The 18,344-nt window shown below is 51.8% G+C and overlaps 1 protein-coding gene and 1 non-coding gene across 2 annotated transcripts in view; one reads left to right on the top strand and one right to left on the bottom strand.

Moving 5' to 3' along the window:
* Window positions 1–3,643: 3,643 nt before the first annotated feature.
* Window positions 3,644–3,718, bottom strand: TRNAN-GUU (transfer RNA asparagine (anticodon GUU)). Its single transcript has one exon. It is a non-coding gene; the product is annotated as a tRNA-Asn (tRNA).
* A 3,872-nt stretch (window positions 3,719–7,590) lies between these two features.
* WNK4 (WNK lysine deficient protein kinase 4) overlaps window positions 7,591–18,344 on the top strand; it is a 51,706-nt gene continuing 40,952 nt past the window's right edge. The window contains exon 1 of the mRNA XM_060255277.1: window positions 7,591–7,989. Within this exon, the coding sequence (XP_060111260.1) occupies window positions 7,591–7,989 (399 nt within the window). The remainder of the gene's footprint in view (window positions 7,990–18,344) is intronic.

The following is an 18,344-nucleotide window of genomic DNA, read 5'->3' as shown; positions in this document are numbered from 1 at the left end:
TATCCCGCCCTCTCCGCAAGCGGACTCAGGGAGGCTCACAACATCACATTACTTCCATTAAAAACCAATAAAACATATCAAACATAATTACATACTTAAATTATTTAAAACATTTCATGGTGCTGTATTAATACAGTGCAGTATAGCGGTTCTGAAAGTTCGATGGAGTACTTACCTTTAAAGCCCTATGTGGCCAGGGGCCAGCATTAGGGTTGCCAATCCCCAGGTGGGGCCAGGGGATCCCCCAGTTTGGAGACCCTCCCCCCGCTTCAGGGTTGTCAGAAAGCAGGGGGAGGGGAAGGAAATGTCTGCTGGGAACTCTATTATTCCCTATGGAGATTTATTCCCATAGAAAATCATGGAGAATTGATCCACGGGTATCTGGGGCTCTGGGGGGGGGCTGTTTTTTGAGGTAAAGGCGCCAAATTTTCAGTATAGCATCTAATGCCTCTTCCCAAAATACCCTCTAAGTTTCAAAAAGATTGGACCAGGGGGTCCAATTCTATGAGCCCCCAAAGAAGGTGCCCCTATCCTTCATGATTTCCTATGAAAGGAAAGCATTGAAAAGGTGTGCCGTCCCTTTAAATGTGATGGCCAGAACTCCCTTTGGAGTTCAATTATGCTTGTCACAGCCTTGATCTTGGCTCCACCCCTAATTTCTCCTGGCTCCACCCCCAAAGTCTCCTGGCTCCACCCCCAAAGTCCCCAGATATTTCTTAAATTGGACTTGGCAACCCTAGCCAGCATGCCTTCGGGACCGCCTTCAGCCCAGCATGCTGCCTGCCTTCTAGCATTCTCCAGTCACCGCCTAGTTTGGCCCCGACAGTTCAAGATGGCTTTCTTATGTGTTGGCAACCATCGGTGGTTGCTGCCTCGGGCTCAACACAGGCTTGGGAAACCCATCTGTCTTCTACGAAGAGTGGGCCTCCTCCTGCGGCTTCAAGCTTACTGAGGCTGCTTTTCAGTGCTTAGCGTGGGGCAAAGAAGTGATCAAAGATGAGACTTGCCTTGACCTTGTGCAGAGTGCACAGAGTAAATGAGCAAACGTTAGCCCACTTCAGGTCTTCCTGGCCAGAGCTTCTAATTTGTTCAGAAATTGCAAAGGGTGGGTGTGTGTGGGGGTGCTGCTGGTATTCTAAACCTTGACACTGTTGGGGATGATTTCCAATGGTGCTGTTATGCCGAGGCATCTTCCTCTGTACAGGTGCTTCACATTCCTGATTGTTAGGAATTAATCCCAGGACTGAGCTCCAGCGAAATCCTGCAAGCCCCGATTCCCCCCAGCCAGCAGGAGCTGCAGAACTGCCGTCCATCTCATCCCTGGTCTGGACCCATCTGAGCAGGCGAGGCTCTCTTCTTTCCTCTGCCCTGGGATGGGCTGGCTGCCTTGGGGCAGTTTCCACACTTGAAAGAGAGCAGCTTCATGGTTTGAGCAGTACAAGAGGAGAAGGAGCAACGGGAACCTGTTTTTCTCCTGCCCATAGGGTTCTGCTACCTCCTCCAAAAGTCACGAGACAGAGACAGAAAACAAGAGAGCCCATAAGCGAGCGAAACAGTGAGGTCAGCTGGTTTCCCTGACTTTTTCCACCCATAAATCCCTACCTCTCACAACTACCGCCTCACCTGGATGGAGAATGCATTGTAGCATGTTCGCATGCATACACACACACACACACTCTGCTGCAAGCAGGCAGGAAGCTTCTCAAGAAGCTGAGTTGTCCCCCATTACCATTTTTCTAATTAGGCAGCCCCTGAAAGCCCGCACTAGAACTCCAGGGCTTCAAAATAAGATCTGGATGGCCAAACCTCCAACTGGGGGTCAGCAGTATCTGTGAGAAGTACACAGAATCCCTGAGTGGACAGCTAGGTTCTCCGCTAAAGTTGAGAATGGCGAGTCAAAGAGGTAAGATGCTTAGATGTCTGAAAGGAAGTGAAGCCTGGCTCCCAAATATGTAGGCCTTCTAGATCAACAAGGTGGAGTTGCTTCATGACTCTAGGAGATCTCTGTTTTGGCTCTATGCAGGGTCTATAGCAACATGTGCGTTCTAGAGAAACATGTTTTGTTCCCTTGTTTAAGACAAGAGAACAGAGAAGAACTGCTCAATTCCTACTTTTCTTCAATCTTCTCTTCTTAGAGAAATGGTACTCGACATGGCAAAAACAGAACATATAAGGAGGGTATGAAGTTCCAACCTAGGATCAGCATTGGGGTAGTACATAAACACCTAGTTTCTTTGAATGAAACTAAATCCTCACGGCCAGATGAATTGCATCCAAGGGTTCTAAAAGAGCTTGTGGATGTAATTTCTGAGCCTCTGGCTATTATTTTTGAGAATTCTTGGAGAACAGGAGAGGTGCCGGAAGATTGGAGGCAGGCGAATGTTGTCCCCACCTTCAAGAAGGGGAAAAAAGAGGATCCGGGTAGCTACTGACCTGTCAGTAGAACAAATAATCAAATAGTCGGTCCTGGAACATTTAGAAAGAATGGATGTGATTACAAAGAGCCAGCATGGATTTCTCAAGAACAAGTCATGTCAGACTAACCTGATCTCTTTTTTTGAGAAAGTGACTACCTTGCTGGATCAGGGGAATGCTATAGACATCGTATATCTTGATTTCAGTAAGGGTTTTGATAAGGTTGCACATACTATCCTTGTTGACAAGTTGGTAAAATGTGGTTTGGAACCTGTAATCATTAGGTGGATCTGTAACTGGTTGACAGATGGCACCCAAAGAGTGCTTGTGAATGGTTCCTCATCCTCTTGGAGAGGAGTGACGAGTGGAGTGCCTCAAGGATCTGTCCTGGGGCCTGTTTTGTTTAACATCTTTATCAATTATTTGAATGAAGGAATAGAGGGAATGCTTATTAAATTTGCAGATGATACTAAATTGAGAGGGGTTGCAAATACAGTAAAAGACAGAAACAGGATACAGGATGACCCTGACAGGCTGGAAAACTGGGCTAAAACCAATAAAATGAATTTTAACAGGGATAAATGTAAAGTTCTGCATTTAGGTAGGAAAAATCCAATGCATGGTTATAGGATGGGGGAGACTTGTCTTAGCAGTAGTATGTGCAAAAAGGATCTAGGGGTCTTAGTGGATCATACGCTGGACATGAGTCAACAATGTGATGTGGTTGCTAAGAAGGCAAATGCAATTTGGGGCTGTATCAACGGAAGTATAGTGTCCAGATCACGTTATGTGATGGTATCGCTTTACTCTGCTCTGGTAAGACCTCACCTGGAGTATTGTGTTCAGTTTTGGACACCACATTTTAAGAAGGCTTTAGACAAGCCGGAACGGGTCCGGAGGAGGGCGACAAAGATGGTGAGGGGATCTGGAGACCAAGTCCTATGAGATAAGGTTGAAGGAGCTGGGGATGTTTAGCCTGGAGAGGAGGCGGCTGAGAGGTGATATGATCACCATCTTCAAATACTTGAAGGGCTGTCATATAGAGGATGGTGTGGAATTGTTTTCTGTGGCCCTAGAAGGTAGGACCAAAACCAATGGACATATGAAGCTGCCTTATACTGAATCAGACCCTTGGTCCATCAAAGTCAGTATTGTCTACTCAGACTGGCAGCGGCTCTCCAGGGTCTCAAGCTGAGGTTTTTCACACCTATTTGCCTGGACCCTTTTTTGGAGATGCCAGGGATTGAACCTGGGACCTTCTGCTTAACAAGCAGATGCTCTACCACTGAGCCACCATCCCTCCCAATGGGTTGAAATTAAATCAAAAGTGGTTCCGGCTCAACATTAGGAAGAACTTCTTGACAGAGCGTTTCCTCAGTGGAACAGGCTTCCTCCTTGGGAGGTGGTGGGCTCTCCTTCCTTGGAGGTTTTTAAATAGAGGCTAGATGGCCATCTGACAGCAATGAAGATCCTGTGGATTTAGGGGGAGGCGTTTGTGAGTTCCCTGCATTGTGCAGGGGGTTGGACTAGATGACCCTGGAGGTCCCTTCCAACTCTACGATTCTAAGGAATGACTTAATGCTTAAGTAATAAAAAGAAGCGCGAAGCACTCTTTCTAATCCAAGCCATGTAGGGGATGAGTGAATTTCTTGCTAAGCTAGGGGATCTTTGCACATGCTCATGTCTCTCACGCATACCACAGCTGAGTTCTGAATGAGAGTCAGTTGGGAGAAATGTTCAGCCACAGATGGGAAACAGCTCTTGCCCAGCTCATCAGAAGCACTTGCATGGCATTTGTTACTTTCTTTAGAGATCAGCACACTTAGTTACCTTCCAATTTCCTGATTTTTAAATGCTAGTTGGTTCAGTCTTATTATGCCAAAACCTAGTGGGTCAGAAGCAAGAGCAAAGGCACAAATGGCTCCAATAGGTCCCCAGACATTTCTCCTCCACCCTCCTGCATTTAAACAGGATTTAGTCCATTTGAGATGAGGCTGTAACGAAGGATCCATTTCAAGACCAGCACTTCGTCTTCAGACCTGGGATTAAGGGGAGAGCATTCCTTTTAATGCCCCCCACATACAGGTTTCCAGGGCTGTGGGTGTGGCTCTCAGGCAGCTTTGAATCTTGACCCATCTGGCTTCCCCTCCCTCCAGCGAATCTATGCATTTGCCTCTGCCTGCAGTGCCTTGCTGCACTCAGCACCCGCCAGCAAATGCCTCCTACTTTCGGAGGGCCAATCTGGGGAATAAGAACATAGCAGAGGCCAGGCCATGGGGCGGCCTCCCACCTCCTTCCTGCAAACAGCTTGACCTCAGGGGAAAGACAAGTGATGTGGCCATGTGTGTGTTGTGTAAACAGTCCCATCAGGCAGTTAAACCAAGAAAGGTTCCCCAGGGAGAACAGAGCCTCTGACTGCCTGCCTGCCACTGTGCCAAAAAGCCAGCCCTTCCAATTCAAATGCTGTTGTGATTCACTCCAGCTCAACTTGCTTTTGTTTTGGAACCAACCGTGACTGTAAGCCACACGCGTGGCAAGCAAAACACCTGCCCATGAGAACAGGCACCTTTCGGCTGGCAAAGAGCAGCACTTGCCACTGCACAGGCACCCAAACGACCCTGTGGCACAGAGTGACTCTCTGATTTTACCTGCATCGTTCTTTCCCAACAATTTAAAACAACACCAGATAAGAGACGCCAGCAGCGCTCTGTTTGTTTTCCTTAATAATTGGTAAGTATTACTACTGCATACTTAAGCACAGTTATGGTTTAACCACAAACCAGGATGTGAATCCCTGATTTGAAAGGAGCTTGTGTTATAAGGGCACCCCCCCCACACACACACACATCCCCCAGCTTCTCTCTTTGGTCTCAAGAGTCAAGATACAGCTTGGCAAAGGCAAGATCATCGCCAGTATTAAAGCTGCAAGCCATGTCTACTACGAGCTGCGCTTGTTTGTACACTCCCTGCCCACCCCCCCAGGAGTGATCTCCCAAAGCAGAAGGCCTGGAGGGGACTCCTATTTGGGGCTCCCTCCCGCTGCCCGGAGCAGAAGGCTCTGCTGTGCTTCTCTGGCAAGCCTTCCTGGCTCAAGTCCTGATCTGGGAAATGCCGCCAGTGCTGATCTGGAAGGTGAGGAGAAGAAGAATCCCTGCTTGCACAGAAAGACCCCGTTGCTAAAGCAGCAAGCAAACACCACCCCTCCCTGCCACAGACAAGCCTGGCAGATGCTGGCCTGGAGAATCCGAAGTGGAAGGGGGGGGGGGCGGGGGAGAGCCAAAGGCGAGTCCACTCCAGGCAAATGTGAGGACATCCTCAAGGACACCTTCTAGGGATTCACGTTAGGCCAGCTGTTCTCTCTATGCCTAAGCTGCCTCATAGGTAGATAGGGGATAGTTGGGTTAGCATCAAGAGACGGTCAACAGTTTTGTGGTTCAGTTTATGGCTGAACCACAAACTGAAGCATGACTCTATACAAACTGGGAGACTGGTTCACAAACCAAGCCTGTTTGTGCTCCTTGCTTTCTGATCCCCTCCACTTTTCATGGGGACCAAAAAGAAGGGGTTTAAATGGCTGGGAGCCATTTAAACCAAAGGGTTGTTTTTCATGAAGAACAGAAAGCAGGGGGTTAAATGGCTGGGAGTCATTAAGCGCCTGCTTTCTGCTCCATGAACAGCATCAAAATTTGTGAAAGTTTGTGGTGAGTCTTCAGTTCGCAAACACTGCTTAGAGAACCACCAACGGACCAAAATCCATCCCTAGTTAGCATTTTGAAGAAAACCCACACCAAAGTTTTACTGAACCTGAAAGTATAATCTTATAGAACCTTAAGGATTAACAAGTATAGTTCATCCCATCAGACTGAGGGTCCTCCTTAGACAGACATTTGTAATTGAGAATATGGAAAAAGTGGTGGTAAACAGCTTCCAGCAGGGGCTGTTTGAGAGTCCCCTTCATTTTTGTTCCCTTGTGAGGTAGCAGTGAGGCCAAGGAGGAGGAAGGGACGCTTCCCTCGGCTTCTCTGGAAGCAGGGTGGGGAGGGGGACTGAAAGGGATCGATTCCCAACTGACTTCTTGGTGGGCGATTCAATTTGGCTCCTATTTGAGAGGCTGGAGATCTTGTGCACGGTGCGGGGTGTGTGTGTGTGTGAGCTCCCGCAGGGCCTTGCCAAGAATCCTGCTCGCCAGACTTCCCTGCTTCTTGAAGGGCCGGGCCGGGCCGGGCCTAGCCTGCTGGGGGTGTCCCCAACTGGCTTCATGTTCACGGAGAAGTTGGTTTCTTCCCAAGCCGGCTGCACTTTTAGCCCCATGGCCGAGCTGCCTGGAGCCGTGCAGGCTTCCCGGGAAGCAAGTCTCGCCCTGCTGCTGGGACCCCTAGGCCGGCCTGTTGACCGCAGCGCGCGTATGCTCTGAGCGCCCTTCTTGGCCTCCTGGCCTGGGACCCTCAGGCAAGTCAAGGCCCCACCGAGCGCAGGCCCCATCGCCGCTCGCACGCCTGGCAACCTGGGGTGGGCGTAGGGTTGCCAAGTCCAACTCAAGAAATATCTGGGGACTTTGGGGGTGGAGCCAGGAGACATTAGGGGTGGAGCCAAGATCAAGGCTGTGACGAGCATCATTGAACTCCAAAGGGAGTTCTGGCCATCACATTTAAAGGGACGGCACACCTTTCCAATGCCTTCCTTCCATAGGAAATCATGAAGGATAGGGGCACCTTCTTTTGGGGCTTGTAGAATTGGACCCCCTGGTCCAATCTTTTTGAAACTTGAGGGGTATTTTGGGGAGAGGCACTAGATGCTATACTGAAAATTTGGTGCCTCTACCGCAAAAAACACCCCCCCCCCCAGAGCCCCAGATACCTGCGGATCAATTCTCCATGATTTTCTATGGGAATAAATCTCCCTAGGGAACAAAAAAGTTTCCCTCCCCTCCCTTTCTGAGGACCCTGAAGGGGGGGGGGGAGGCCTCCAAACCGGGGGATCCCCTGCCGCCGCCTGGGGATTGGCAAGCCTAGGCGGGCGGCTGGGCGCGGCAGGCAGGCAGCAGAGGGCGGGCAGGCGGGCGGGCGGGGCGCACGTGGCGTGCGGCGGCCGAGGGGGCGGCCGGGCTGGAAGGCGCGCCACTGGGCGGCTGGCTGCCGGGGCGTGCGGATGCTGGCGCTGGTGCTGCAGGCGCCCATGGCGCAGCGCGAGGAGGCGGCCGCCGGCCTCCGGGAGCAGGAGCAGGAGGAGGAGGCGGCCGGTCCGGGGACGCGCCTTCGGGGGCGCCGAGCGTCGGGGCGCCGCGGCTCAGCCTACCGCATCAGCCGGCGGAGCTCGGGCGAGCTGGGCGTGCGGGTGGTGGCGAGCGCCGCGGCGGCCCCGGTGCCGCTCTCCCCGGCCGACGAGGGCCGCCGGCGGGCGCCGCCGCAGGAGGAGGAGGAGGAGGAGGAGGAGGCCGAGACGCGCGCCGTGGCCACCTCCCCCGACGGCCGCTTCCTCAAGTTCGACATCGAGCTGGGCCGCGGCTCCTTCAAGACCGTCTACAAGGGCCTCGACACCGACACCACCGTCGAGGTGGCCTGGTGCGAGCTGCAGGTCGGTGCCCGCTGGAGGAGGGCCGGAGGGGAGCCAGACCCGCGCCTCTCTGGCGCCCTTGGGGGGAGCTCGCGGGCGAGGATGGCGAGGGGACAGTGCCCGAGAGAGACCCTGACACGGCACCGGGGCATGCCCACCGCTGGCCCCCTCCCCCTCCGCCCACCGAATCCTAGATGCAGGCGGGCAGCCGTCTTGGGCCGGAGCAGTTGAACAAAGCAGGAGTCAAGTGGCGCCTTTAAGACCAGCCAGGTTTGATCCAGAACGTCAGCTTTCGTGTGCTCTCTGTTCACACTTCGTCAGACGAGGGGATCAGGTGTGCCTCGTCTGATGGAGTGTGCTTAGAGAGCGCACGGAAGCTTACCTTCTGAATCAAACTTGGTTGATGTTAAAGGCACCACTTGACTCCCGTTTTGTTCAATCGCTGAATCATATGGGGGGGGACCCCATTTTGGCACCCCAGAAGGCCAGTGCACTAGGCAGTCTCCTAGTTTGCCTAGTGCAGCGCCAGCCCTGGGTATGCCTGTTGAATGAGGGAGCACTTGCAGGGTATCGCCACAGGGCTTATTGGCTGGGCAGATGCCAGCCTCTTTTCCAGCCTTCTTTCAGGCTAGCTGGTAAGGCGCATATCTTTGCTGACCCTTTCCAGACGTCTTGCAGATGGGGTCCTTCTCTGTGTGGGAGGGTTTCACCAAAGCGAGGCTGTCTCTCTGTTTGCTGCCTGTTGGCATCTGAACGGCAGCTCTTACCCTACGTACCTGGAAAGGAGGTGTCAGTGTTTGAGATGCTGTTTACTCCATGCGTGGTGCCTCCTTAGTATTGCAGACCTTGTTCTTGGTCCCAGCTATGGGGGGGAGGAGGTGAATGAACTGCCCTCCACGTGTGCTCAGAGGTGTGCCTGAATTTTCTGGGTCCATAAGGATGAATTCTGTATTGCTCCCAGGTCCTTTGAAACATGTGGGGGTGGGGGTCCCCCTGTTGAAACCTAATTCTCAGGTGCAGGCAGCCCTAATTTGGATCAGAACGGTGGGGCACAGGGAGAGGAGGGCTCAAGCCTCCCGCCATGCCATTTCCCCGGACCTGAATTTCCTCTTGGAAGCTTTTATTGGCACACCTGGACGTGAACAGGTTAAATGGCTTAAACAGGGGCTCTGGTGCTTGGCCTCGGGAGGCTGAACTGGCATGAAGGTCTTCATTGGCATGACCAGAGTGCAGAGAGAATGCCCTCCAGCCTGGTGCTGGTGTAGAAGGAAAGTGGGGGTGGGGGGGAAACTACTTTTCCGCTGGCTCCCTGTCTCAGAGGGATTCCATTCCGTCAAGTTCAATGTGACTCGCTTGGCATTGGGAAAGCAGTCATGTGCTGCAAAGGTGTCTGGTGCAGGCAGATCGTCTGCCTCTCCCACCGGGCTTGAGGAGATGTGTCTGCGCTTGGATTTGGGTGGGAAAGGTGTAGGGTTGCCAGGTCCATGTTAGAAAATACCTGGAGACTTTGGGGGAGGGGAGGGGAGGGGCCTCGGCGTGGTCCAATGCCACAGAGCCCACCCTTCAAAACAGCCATTTTCTCCAGGGGAGCTGATCTCTGCCAGCTGAAGGTCAGTGGTGAAAGCGAGAGCTCTCCAGGCCCCACCTGGAGGCGGGCTGCTCTGAAAGGGTGGTGGGACTCATGATGGATTTGTGTTTAGTTTCCAGAAATGGCAACCCCCACCCCTTTGTATTTTTGGGAGAATTGTACAGAACTTTTTCTCTTGAGTGCACAGTGAAAGAGCTTTCAGGAACAGACTGAATCGGAGGTGGAGAAATTCTCTTCCCCTGCTTGCTGTGGCCCTTAGGAATCTGTCGCTGTCACCCGCAGATTTGTTCAGCGCCTGACAGCTTGAAAGGTTTTTGTTCGTTGGTTCATGATGAAGTTGTTTTTGGAAATGTAAGATGTTTGCTGCTGCTAGTGGAAGAGATGAAAATGTTTTCCCTTTGGGCCCAGCTGAGCTAAGGAGCAGGTCGGCCCTCCATCCTTCAGGTGGGCAGGACTCCTTCTAAGAACTAAGCAGGGTGGAAAACAAAGCGGCTGTTTCCAGTCTGTATTCTGATGCCAGAGATAAGGCTGCTGAGGCCCTCGCTGGGCCCCTCTGCCTCCCCCCCCCCCTTCACCTCCTGCCCTACCTGGGTCTCCAGTCCAAAGGGAAGTTTCCAGCCTCTGCCCCCAGTGTTCCCCCCCCCAACATCCTCCCCTCTTCCCCCATGACTCCTCCTGCTTCTGCCTGCTGAACCACTCTAGATCTCTCCAGGACGGTTGCCAACTCCAGCTTGGGAGGGGGGGATTTCAGTGGGGCGTTTTGCTGTTACAGTCTACCCTCTGAAGCTGCTGTTTTTCCCAGGGGAACTCGGTAGGCTGTTATTCTGGAGGTTGGCAACCATACTCTCTAGTATGATAAGGGGTGCTGCAGGATTGCTATCACTGGAATTCCAGGTATAGAAATTGGGCCACCCTAAAAACCACTTTTGGGGCTGCAGCCCTAGGGAGGGAGGGCGGGCTACGCTTTCTCCTCCATTCATGCCGTGCTGTTTCCCGGACTGAAAATACTTCCAGTCCCAGACAGCTGTGCAGAATTCTGGTGGGGAAAAAGACAGGCTGACTGTCTTTCCTCCTCTTGCCTTCGAGTGCCCAAAGGGGGAAACAGAGTGGGGAGGAAGAGCAAAACTCCCTTCCCCCAGAGCCACTGTCTCATGTCCAGTTTGCCCCGTTCATGGCTTCCCTAGAAGCCCCAAGAATTGCTTTTTTTGTCGTTCCAGTCATGCAACTCCCCTGGTTGCCCGTAGCTCATGCCAGGTTGCCCAAGCTGCTTCAGGCATTTCTTCCTTTTGGCTTACTGGGATTCCTTCACAGTCAGCTTCTCTGTAGTGTGTTTTGTTTGTCACCCAGGACGACTTTTTAGCCCACCCCTGACTGTTTTGTGGCAGCTAGCGGTGCATTAATGCCAGCTTGATATCATGGTTAAGAGCTTTGGACTGATTCTCCCCACTCCTTTTCCACATGCAGCCAGCTGGGTGAGCTTGGGTCAGTCACAGTTCTCTCAGAGCTCTCTCTACCTCACCGGGTGTCTGTTGTGGGGAGTGGAAGGGAAAGGAAATTGTAAGGTGCTCCGAGACTCTGTGAAGGGTGGGGTATTAGTCCAATCTCTTCTTCTTCGTTAAGGCTAACGAAATGTTTGTATTGTGGAGTAGTGTCCACTGCCTTCAGGTTCTCCTGAGTGGATGTTGGCTTTGCTCTCCTTGGAAGCAATGTGGAAAAAGAAAAAGTTCCAAAATGGGAGAGTCACACATAGGAATTCCAGGGTGAAATGTCATTATATGGAATTCAGGTCTTATCAAGGCCAATACAGGAGCCGTTTGCTTCTTATGCTAAGATGACACCTGTAATTAAAGGGGAATCCCAGCTTTTGCTGAAACACGTAACTTTACAATGAGATAAACTTCCCAAGCCCAGATTGATGCAGTCCTTTAAAAGGTGGGGATTCTGGAGTTATGATCCCCCCTCCCGTTTGTTTCCCTCACCTTACTTTAAAATGTGGAATTCACTGCCAGAGAATGTCGCGATGGCCACAGGAATAAACAGCTTTCAAAGGGTATTGGACAGATTCATGGAGTCTGTCAATGGCTGTCATGGAGACTGTCATGGAGTCTGCCAATGGAGAACGTCCACATTCAGAGTCTCAGTTCCAGAGCCAAGAGCCTTGGCCTCTCTGCCCTGTTTGGCCATCTAGAAGAATTGGTTGGCCACGGTGTGAGACAGGATGCCGGACTAGATGGACCCTCTATGGGTCTAATCCAGCAGGGCTCCTCTGATGTTGCGGCTGCTTCCCTGTGTCTTTTCCAGTCTGCATTTTAAACGAGGGGTTTGCTGCCAGATGGTTTAGGGGCAAAGAGCCTTTCCCTCCATACCTCAGGGGTGGTCCAAAGGTCTGTTGCTATCAGGAGTCCATCTCAGTCGCCCTCCCCCATTTATGGAAGGGGAAAGTCACGGTGTGTGTGTGTCCTGTGCTGTCCTTCTCAGTGTCCTATGCTGAGTGAAGACGATCACAGATCCAGCAGTGGGGCTTGACCCATTCCCCAGGTGTACTCATGTTGATTTGATTTATTTGGTCCTTAGCGCATCTTTCCTGCGAATGGGCTGAGGGCAGGGGCTGCGTGGACTTGGAGGGCATCCTTCGCCCCCTGCCCTTGTTGCTGCAATGACTGCCAGTCCTCTTTAGCAGGAGCTTTAAGGAGTGTGTGTGTGGAGTGGGGGGTCCTGTGGAGGTCTGCCCCCATCAGCACTGACCTCTGGGTAAGAGGAAGCACCTGGAGGCAGCAAAGAGACCGCTTGCATTGCTGTTGTAGGCAGAGGAGTTGGCAACAGGCAGGGGGTAGAAAGTGACTCACCGAGTGGCCAGAAAAGGGATACTGGGCACTTACGTGTTCAAGGTATACTTCACACGGTCTCCTGGGAAGCCATATTGAGGGGACGACAGAACAGGAATCCGTGGTGCAGCCCCAAAGAAGCCTGATGGTCAGTCAGCTCCCCTCTTGTTCCGTCCACCTTCTCTCAGCACCACCCCAAAGGGCTTGTGGCACTGCTGTCTCCTGAATCAGGCCCTGTCGTGGTGCCGCTTGCCAAGACGCCGTCACTCCCCAGTCTCCAGCAGAAGGTTTTCTTACCTCTGCTGCGCGGGATCATCTTGGCTGCCCTTGCTGGGGATTGAACTGGAGACCTTGTCCATGCAAAGCAAGTGTGTGCTGCCATTGAGTACTGGTTGCTGGGTAGGGTTTTTTTTGTGTGCATGTGTGTGTGTGTTTGCACCTGGAAGTCATGTTGACCTTTGGTGACTGACCCCTACTACGGGTCTGGAGGATATTCAAAGAGGTGGCTGAAGAAAGCCTGCCCCTCCCTCCCACCCAACTTCTGGTATTCCAAGGAGGTCTCCCATCCAAGTACTATCTACAGTCGACCCTGCTTAGCTTTCGAGATCTGACGAGATCATTGGGCTTGCAGCTAGACCATCCAGGTCAGGACACTGCCATTGAGTGAGGAGAGGTAAGTGAGAGAAAGGCAGAGGCTTGGATTCGAAAGAACCTGGGAGCAGCAGTCTCCTTTTGCCATCTAGTGGCCATTTTCAGTGGGGGTCAGAAGCATGGGGGAAACTAAACATCTTTTGTCACCTGTAACAACCACCTCCTGTTTCTGGATCCAAGCCCAAGAGTCCGTCTTGTCCCTCCCCATGCCTGCCTCTGCAGCTCAGAACAGAACGAAGGAGGGGGCTGGGGCGAGAGGAAGGAAGCAGAGGGCAGTTAGCTCACCAGGGCCAAGCTGCATTCCCCAGATTGGTCCCACTTCCAGGGGTTGGTCAGTTGACAACGTTCTGAGGTGCTCCGGAGCTAGAAGCTGAAGGGCATTCAAGCAGAAATGGATGCTGTGGAGTCACAATTCCTGTGGCCTGTCCCCCCTTTGCAGGTGCTTTCCAGGAGACCTGCTAAAAAAGAGGGGACATTTGTCAAGCTTTCCAAAGTCTGTTTTTTAAAGCAATCCATCTTGCACAAGCATAGGATTTTCTGTTGCTTGTCCTTTCAAAAAATAGCTCCGTCCTATTTTCTCTTACATTGCCTTTAAAAACATCTGTGGTCAGCAAACCGCAAACCTCAGCTGCAGGTACCAGTTCAGTTTGTGTTCCTTAAATCCGTCCTCCCCGCCCCAAATTTCTGCTCAGATCTAGTTCTGGTTTTGAGCTTCAAGAAGGATTTGGGTGGTGGTGGTGGCTGTCTCTTAGGGGGAGGTCAGGGAGAGAGATAGGGAGTTTAGTTAACTCATGAACATTTGGTTATCCAGTTCTCTGCAGGTACTAAAAGTTCAGGGGAAGTCAGAGGGAACTCAGTGCCATGTGCTTTGGGATCTCTGGAGGAAGGGGAACAATAGCGGAACAGATAAATTCAGATTGAGAAGATGGAGCTCTAATGCTTTAGGAATCAGTCCTCTACTAAAATAAGAGTCAGCATTCCTGTGGGACAGCATAAAAACTCTGCAGCCAGACTTCTGAAGCCCAGGACACCAGGCCCCGCGATCCAGTAGCGAAACCAAGGGTAGGTTCTTACCTGGCACCATAGCTTAATCTTCCCCAGAGAGTACTGAGATCGGGAACCCAAAATCTTCTCGTTATCCCTGGGCCAAAAGAAGCCCGCCTTAAATCTACTAGGGACAGGGCCTTCTCTGTTATGGCCCCAACATGGTGAAACCAGCAGCCGGAGGAGGTGAGGGCCCTGCGGGACCTTATTCAGTTCCGCAGGGCCTGTAAGACAACCCTCTTCCGGCTGAGATGGGAAACTAATGTAGCTTTACCAGATTCTTGCTATACATGCTGTTATAAGGTTTGATGTTTTTAAGGTTTTAAATGTTTTGAATGTTTTAACTGCTTATATATTTAAATGCTAATTTAATTTTATTTATTTATTTATTTATTTATTTATATTAAGATTTATACCCCGCCCTTCTCACCTAGGTGTCTCAGGGCGGCTTACAACACAATAATTAAACAGTTTCAGTTTAAACAATTAAACAATTAAAATACCATTAAACCATAATTTAGTAAAAACAAGATAGAGTAAAAACCGGCGGCCTATAGATACATTTTTTCATCCAGGATGTTTTGCATTGTCAGTTAATATCATAGGCCTGCCGGAAGAGGACTGTCTTACAGGCCCTGCGGAATTGCCCTAGATCCCGCAGGGCCCGCACCTCTTCCGGCAGTTGGTTCCACCAATAAGGTGCCGTTACTGAGTAGGCCCGATCCCTGGTGGATTTTAGGCGGGCCTCCTTTGGCCCGGGGACTATCAACAGGTTTTGTGAACCTGAACGTAGTACTCTCTGGGGAACGTGTGGGAAGAGACGGTCCCTAAGGTAGGCAGGTCCTAGGCCATATAGGGCTTTAAAGGTCATAACCAACACCTTGTACCGGACTCGGAATATTACTGGCAGCCAGTGCAGACCCTGGAGCCCCGGTCGAATGTGCTCCCATCTTGGGAGCCCTAATAACAGCCGGGCAGCAGCGTTCTGCACCAACTGCAGTTTCCGGGTTCGGCACAGGGGTAGCCCCATGTAGAGGGCATTACAGTAGTCCAGCCTCGAGGTGACCGTAGCATGAATCACTGTTGCCAGGTCGTCACGTTCCAGGAAGGGGGCCAACTGCCTCGCCCGCCTAAGATGAAAAAAAGCGGACTTGGCAGTGGCTGCTATCTGAGCCTCCATCGTCAATGAAGGCTCCAACAGCACCCCCAGGCTCTTAACCCTGCCCGACGCTGTTAATGGAGCGCCGTCAAAAACTGGCATGAATTTATGTCTTATTATCTGTTGTGAGCTGCCCTGAGCCACCTTTGTGGGAAGGGCGGGATATAAATCATAAATAAATAAAATAAATAAATAAAAATAAATAATTTGGGGCTGTACCCTACCATACCCCTAAGACTCAGGACAGATAAAAATATCTTTCTTTAAAAAGGCAAAGAAATAATACTATGCACTTAAATGGGGATTCCTTGCTACGTAAGCCTAGCCGTGATTTACCTACACTGTTCAGTCTCTTTCTGGATCTCTCTCGACTGCTCTCCCTGCATTTGGATCAGGATGGCTCAGCTGGCATCACCCCTGGCCTCTTGAGGTAAGAGAAGTTGGGCACAGGCCTGTCCCTCACCAGTCTTCCCCACCCCTGTTCCTAGAGCCCGCGGAGGCTGGGTATATGGCAGTCAGGCCAGCCCCAGGCCTCTGCAATGGGCAGCACCAGAGCCTGGCCTGCGGAGATCTGGCACAGCCCAGCTTGAACCAGCCCCACTGCCAAGGAGCAGGTTGCTGTCCCTGAGGGACCACCAATGTTCCAACCATGAGGAGCTGGACAACTTCAAAATGGCATGGGAAGCAAGAGCGGCTGGGCTTTCTGGCAGACCCAGTCCTGAGGTATGTGTTGCTTCCTGAGGGCCCCCCCACAACGCAGGCCGGGCTCCGTGCCGGGGAACGGGAGCCCCAGGAGGCGACCTCTAATTTGCTTGCTCAAAATTCAGCTGTGTGAATGTCAGGAGCAGAAAGGAACAAACATGGCTTCTCACAACCCACTAGACTAGCACAACAAAGCCACAACTAAGTCTTCCCTGTCCCCTTTGGTGCCCTCTGAACACCAACACCTCTGGCCCCAAGTTCTCCAAAGCTCCACCGAGCCCTCTCGCTCCTGAACCACAGCAGAGAACTGGGGAAAGGACAAAGACGGGCGAAGGAAGACACCACCGAGTGCTCGGGGGGCACACCCCACTTCATTGGCAGCTCTCAATCAATCAATCAATTTTTTATTTGTATCCCGCCCTCCCCGCCGAGGCAGGCTCAGGGCAGCTAACAACACAAGTTAATAATTTACATTGTACAATATTTACCAGTAAAATACAATTCAACAATTTAATTAAAAAGCAATAAAATTAACTAATATGTTGATGCTATTATGCAGATGGTAAGCTTGCTCAGCAGTCTTTCTCTGGGTCGGTGAAGGCCATTCAGAAAAGGATCGTCTTGCAGGCCCTGCGGAACTGTTCAAAGTCCCGCAGGACCCGCATATCCTCCGGAAGCTGGTTCCATAGGCGTGGAACCACAGCAGAGAAGGCCCGAGTGCGGGTACTCTGTAGCTTTACCTCTTTTGGCTCGGGAATAGTCAGCAGGCTCTTCCCTGCTGACCTCAGTGCTCTCTGGGGTTCATATGGGGAGAGACGGTCCCTAAGGTAGGAAGTGCTGGTCAGAGTTCCCTCGTGAGTTGTGCACCTGAGCAGCTGCTTATTAAGATAGGAAGCCCTGCGCAGGAGCAGCCTGGAGCTGCGCAGGGTTTTGCACTGTCCATTTTAAGATCACAGCCATTACATTTTGCTCAGGATGAGAACTGCTCCGTTCATTGGGGGCGGGGGGAATGTGGGGGAACATTGGGGCTGGCTGGTGCAACAGCTGGACTGAGCATGGGTAGGGGAGCTCTAGCTTTTTGTTCCCACTGTCCATTCTCTCCTCTCAAATGGGTGCTGGAGGAAGGTGGGGGGAGCAGGGAGTCAAGCCTGCAGCAGCTGTTAATGGAGGGGGGGGGGGCTGGCCAGGACGCAGCTCTCTCCTCTGCCAAACCAGAATTGGACACCACTTGGGCAGATGACAGACCTGCTGTTAGTGCCAAGTTCAGTGCCCCAGTCAGTTGTCACTGGGGCTTCATCTGTGACAAAACTTCCCACTACGTGTGTGTGTGTGTGTAAAAAAATTAAGTCCCATAAACACACACAGCAGCCCATGCCCCTCCCTGCCCTGGGCCAACCCACAAAAAGCCCAGTTGGAAGAAGAACTACAGGAAAACCAGACCAAACATGTTCAGAAGTGGCACTTTTGCCAGGGACTTGGTGTCTGTGGAAGCCAGCGTCCGTCTGTTAGGCCACACTGCCTCCATGTGCCTGGGGGAACCGCCTCACCTTCCCATTGGCCAGGGCTTCTGTGGTGGAGCTGGAGGTGGATCATGTTTTTACACATGGGGTGTTTATGAAGTTTTGCTACAGATGCAGCTGTGTGCGGCCAGCCGCTCTGAAAGCTCCATTGTGCACAGCTGAGGAGAAGGGGGAGAGGCATGGAGCAGGAATAGCTCCACCAAGGAAGGTGTCCCTCTCGCAGCTAGGCGCCTCAGTGCTGCAGGATGCTTGGAAGCAAAGCCACAACAAACATGCCTCACGCTTGCCTTAGGACCCCAAGAAGGTTGGCGCCTGCTGACCTCGCTATGCGTAACGTCCCAAGGAAAGAGATGCTGCATTCTCTGGAAAAAACTGGTAATATGTCCACACACTCCTGTGGATTAACAATGCTTCTCTGCCAGCCAACTAAGGGGAACGAAGGAGGTGCCGGGGCTCAGTCCAGTATGGAGGCAATACTTTCTGACCTGGAATGTCTTCCCCCTAAAGCAGATGTGTTCGACAGAACTGTGGGTTTTCTTACGAGTTCTTGCTAGGGCATAGTTACTTTATCCCTGATCAAGCCTAGATTAGATGATATTGTAAAATGGTACTCCCCAAATCTCTCCAGTCTCCAGTCCACCTCTTGCCAAGCAGAGCTGCTTGTTTGCTGGATGAAGTCTTTTCATCCAAAAAGGGCACTTCTCCTTCTCTGACTACAAGCCATGGTATCCCTCCCTCCAAGGGCAGGCCAGTCATCTGCTTTGCAAAGCAAAGGCTGTTCCCGTCTGGCTCAGGAGCTACTGAGGATCTGGCAGACTTCCAGGGAGCAAATCTTCTAAGCTGATGGGCTGCTGTTGTATGAATTATCGTGTGTCACAAGTCTATTA

This window comes from Heteronotia binoei, chromosome 15 (assembly GCF_032191835.1).
Source record: "Heteronotia binoei isolate CCM8104 ecotype False Entrance Well chromosome 15, APGP_CSIRO_Hbin_v1, whole genome shotgun sequence".
In the NCBI taxonomy this organism is placed as follows: Eukaryota; Metazoa; Chordata; class Lepidosauria; order Squamata; family Gekkonidae; genus Heteronotia; species Heteronotia binoei.
The sequence above is the reverse complement of the archived record's forward strand: the minus strand, read 5'-3'. Positions and strand labels throughout refer to the sequence as shown.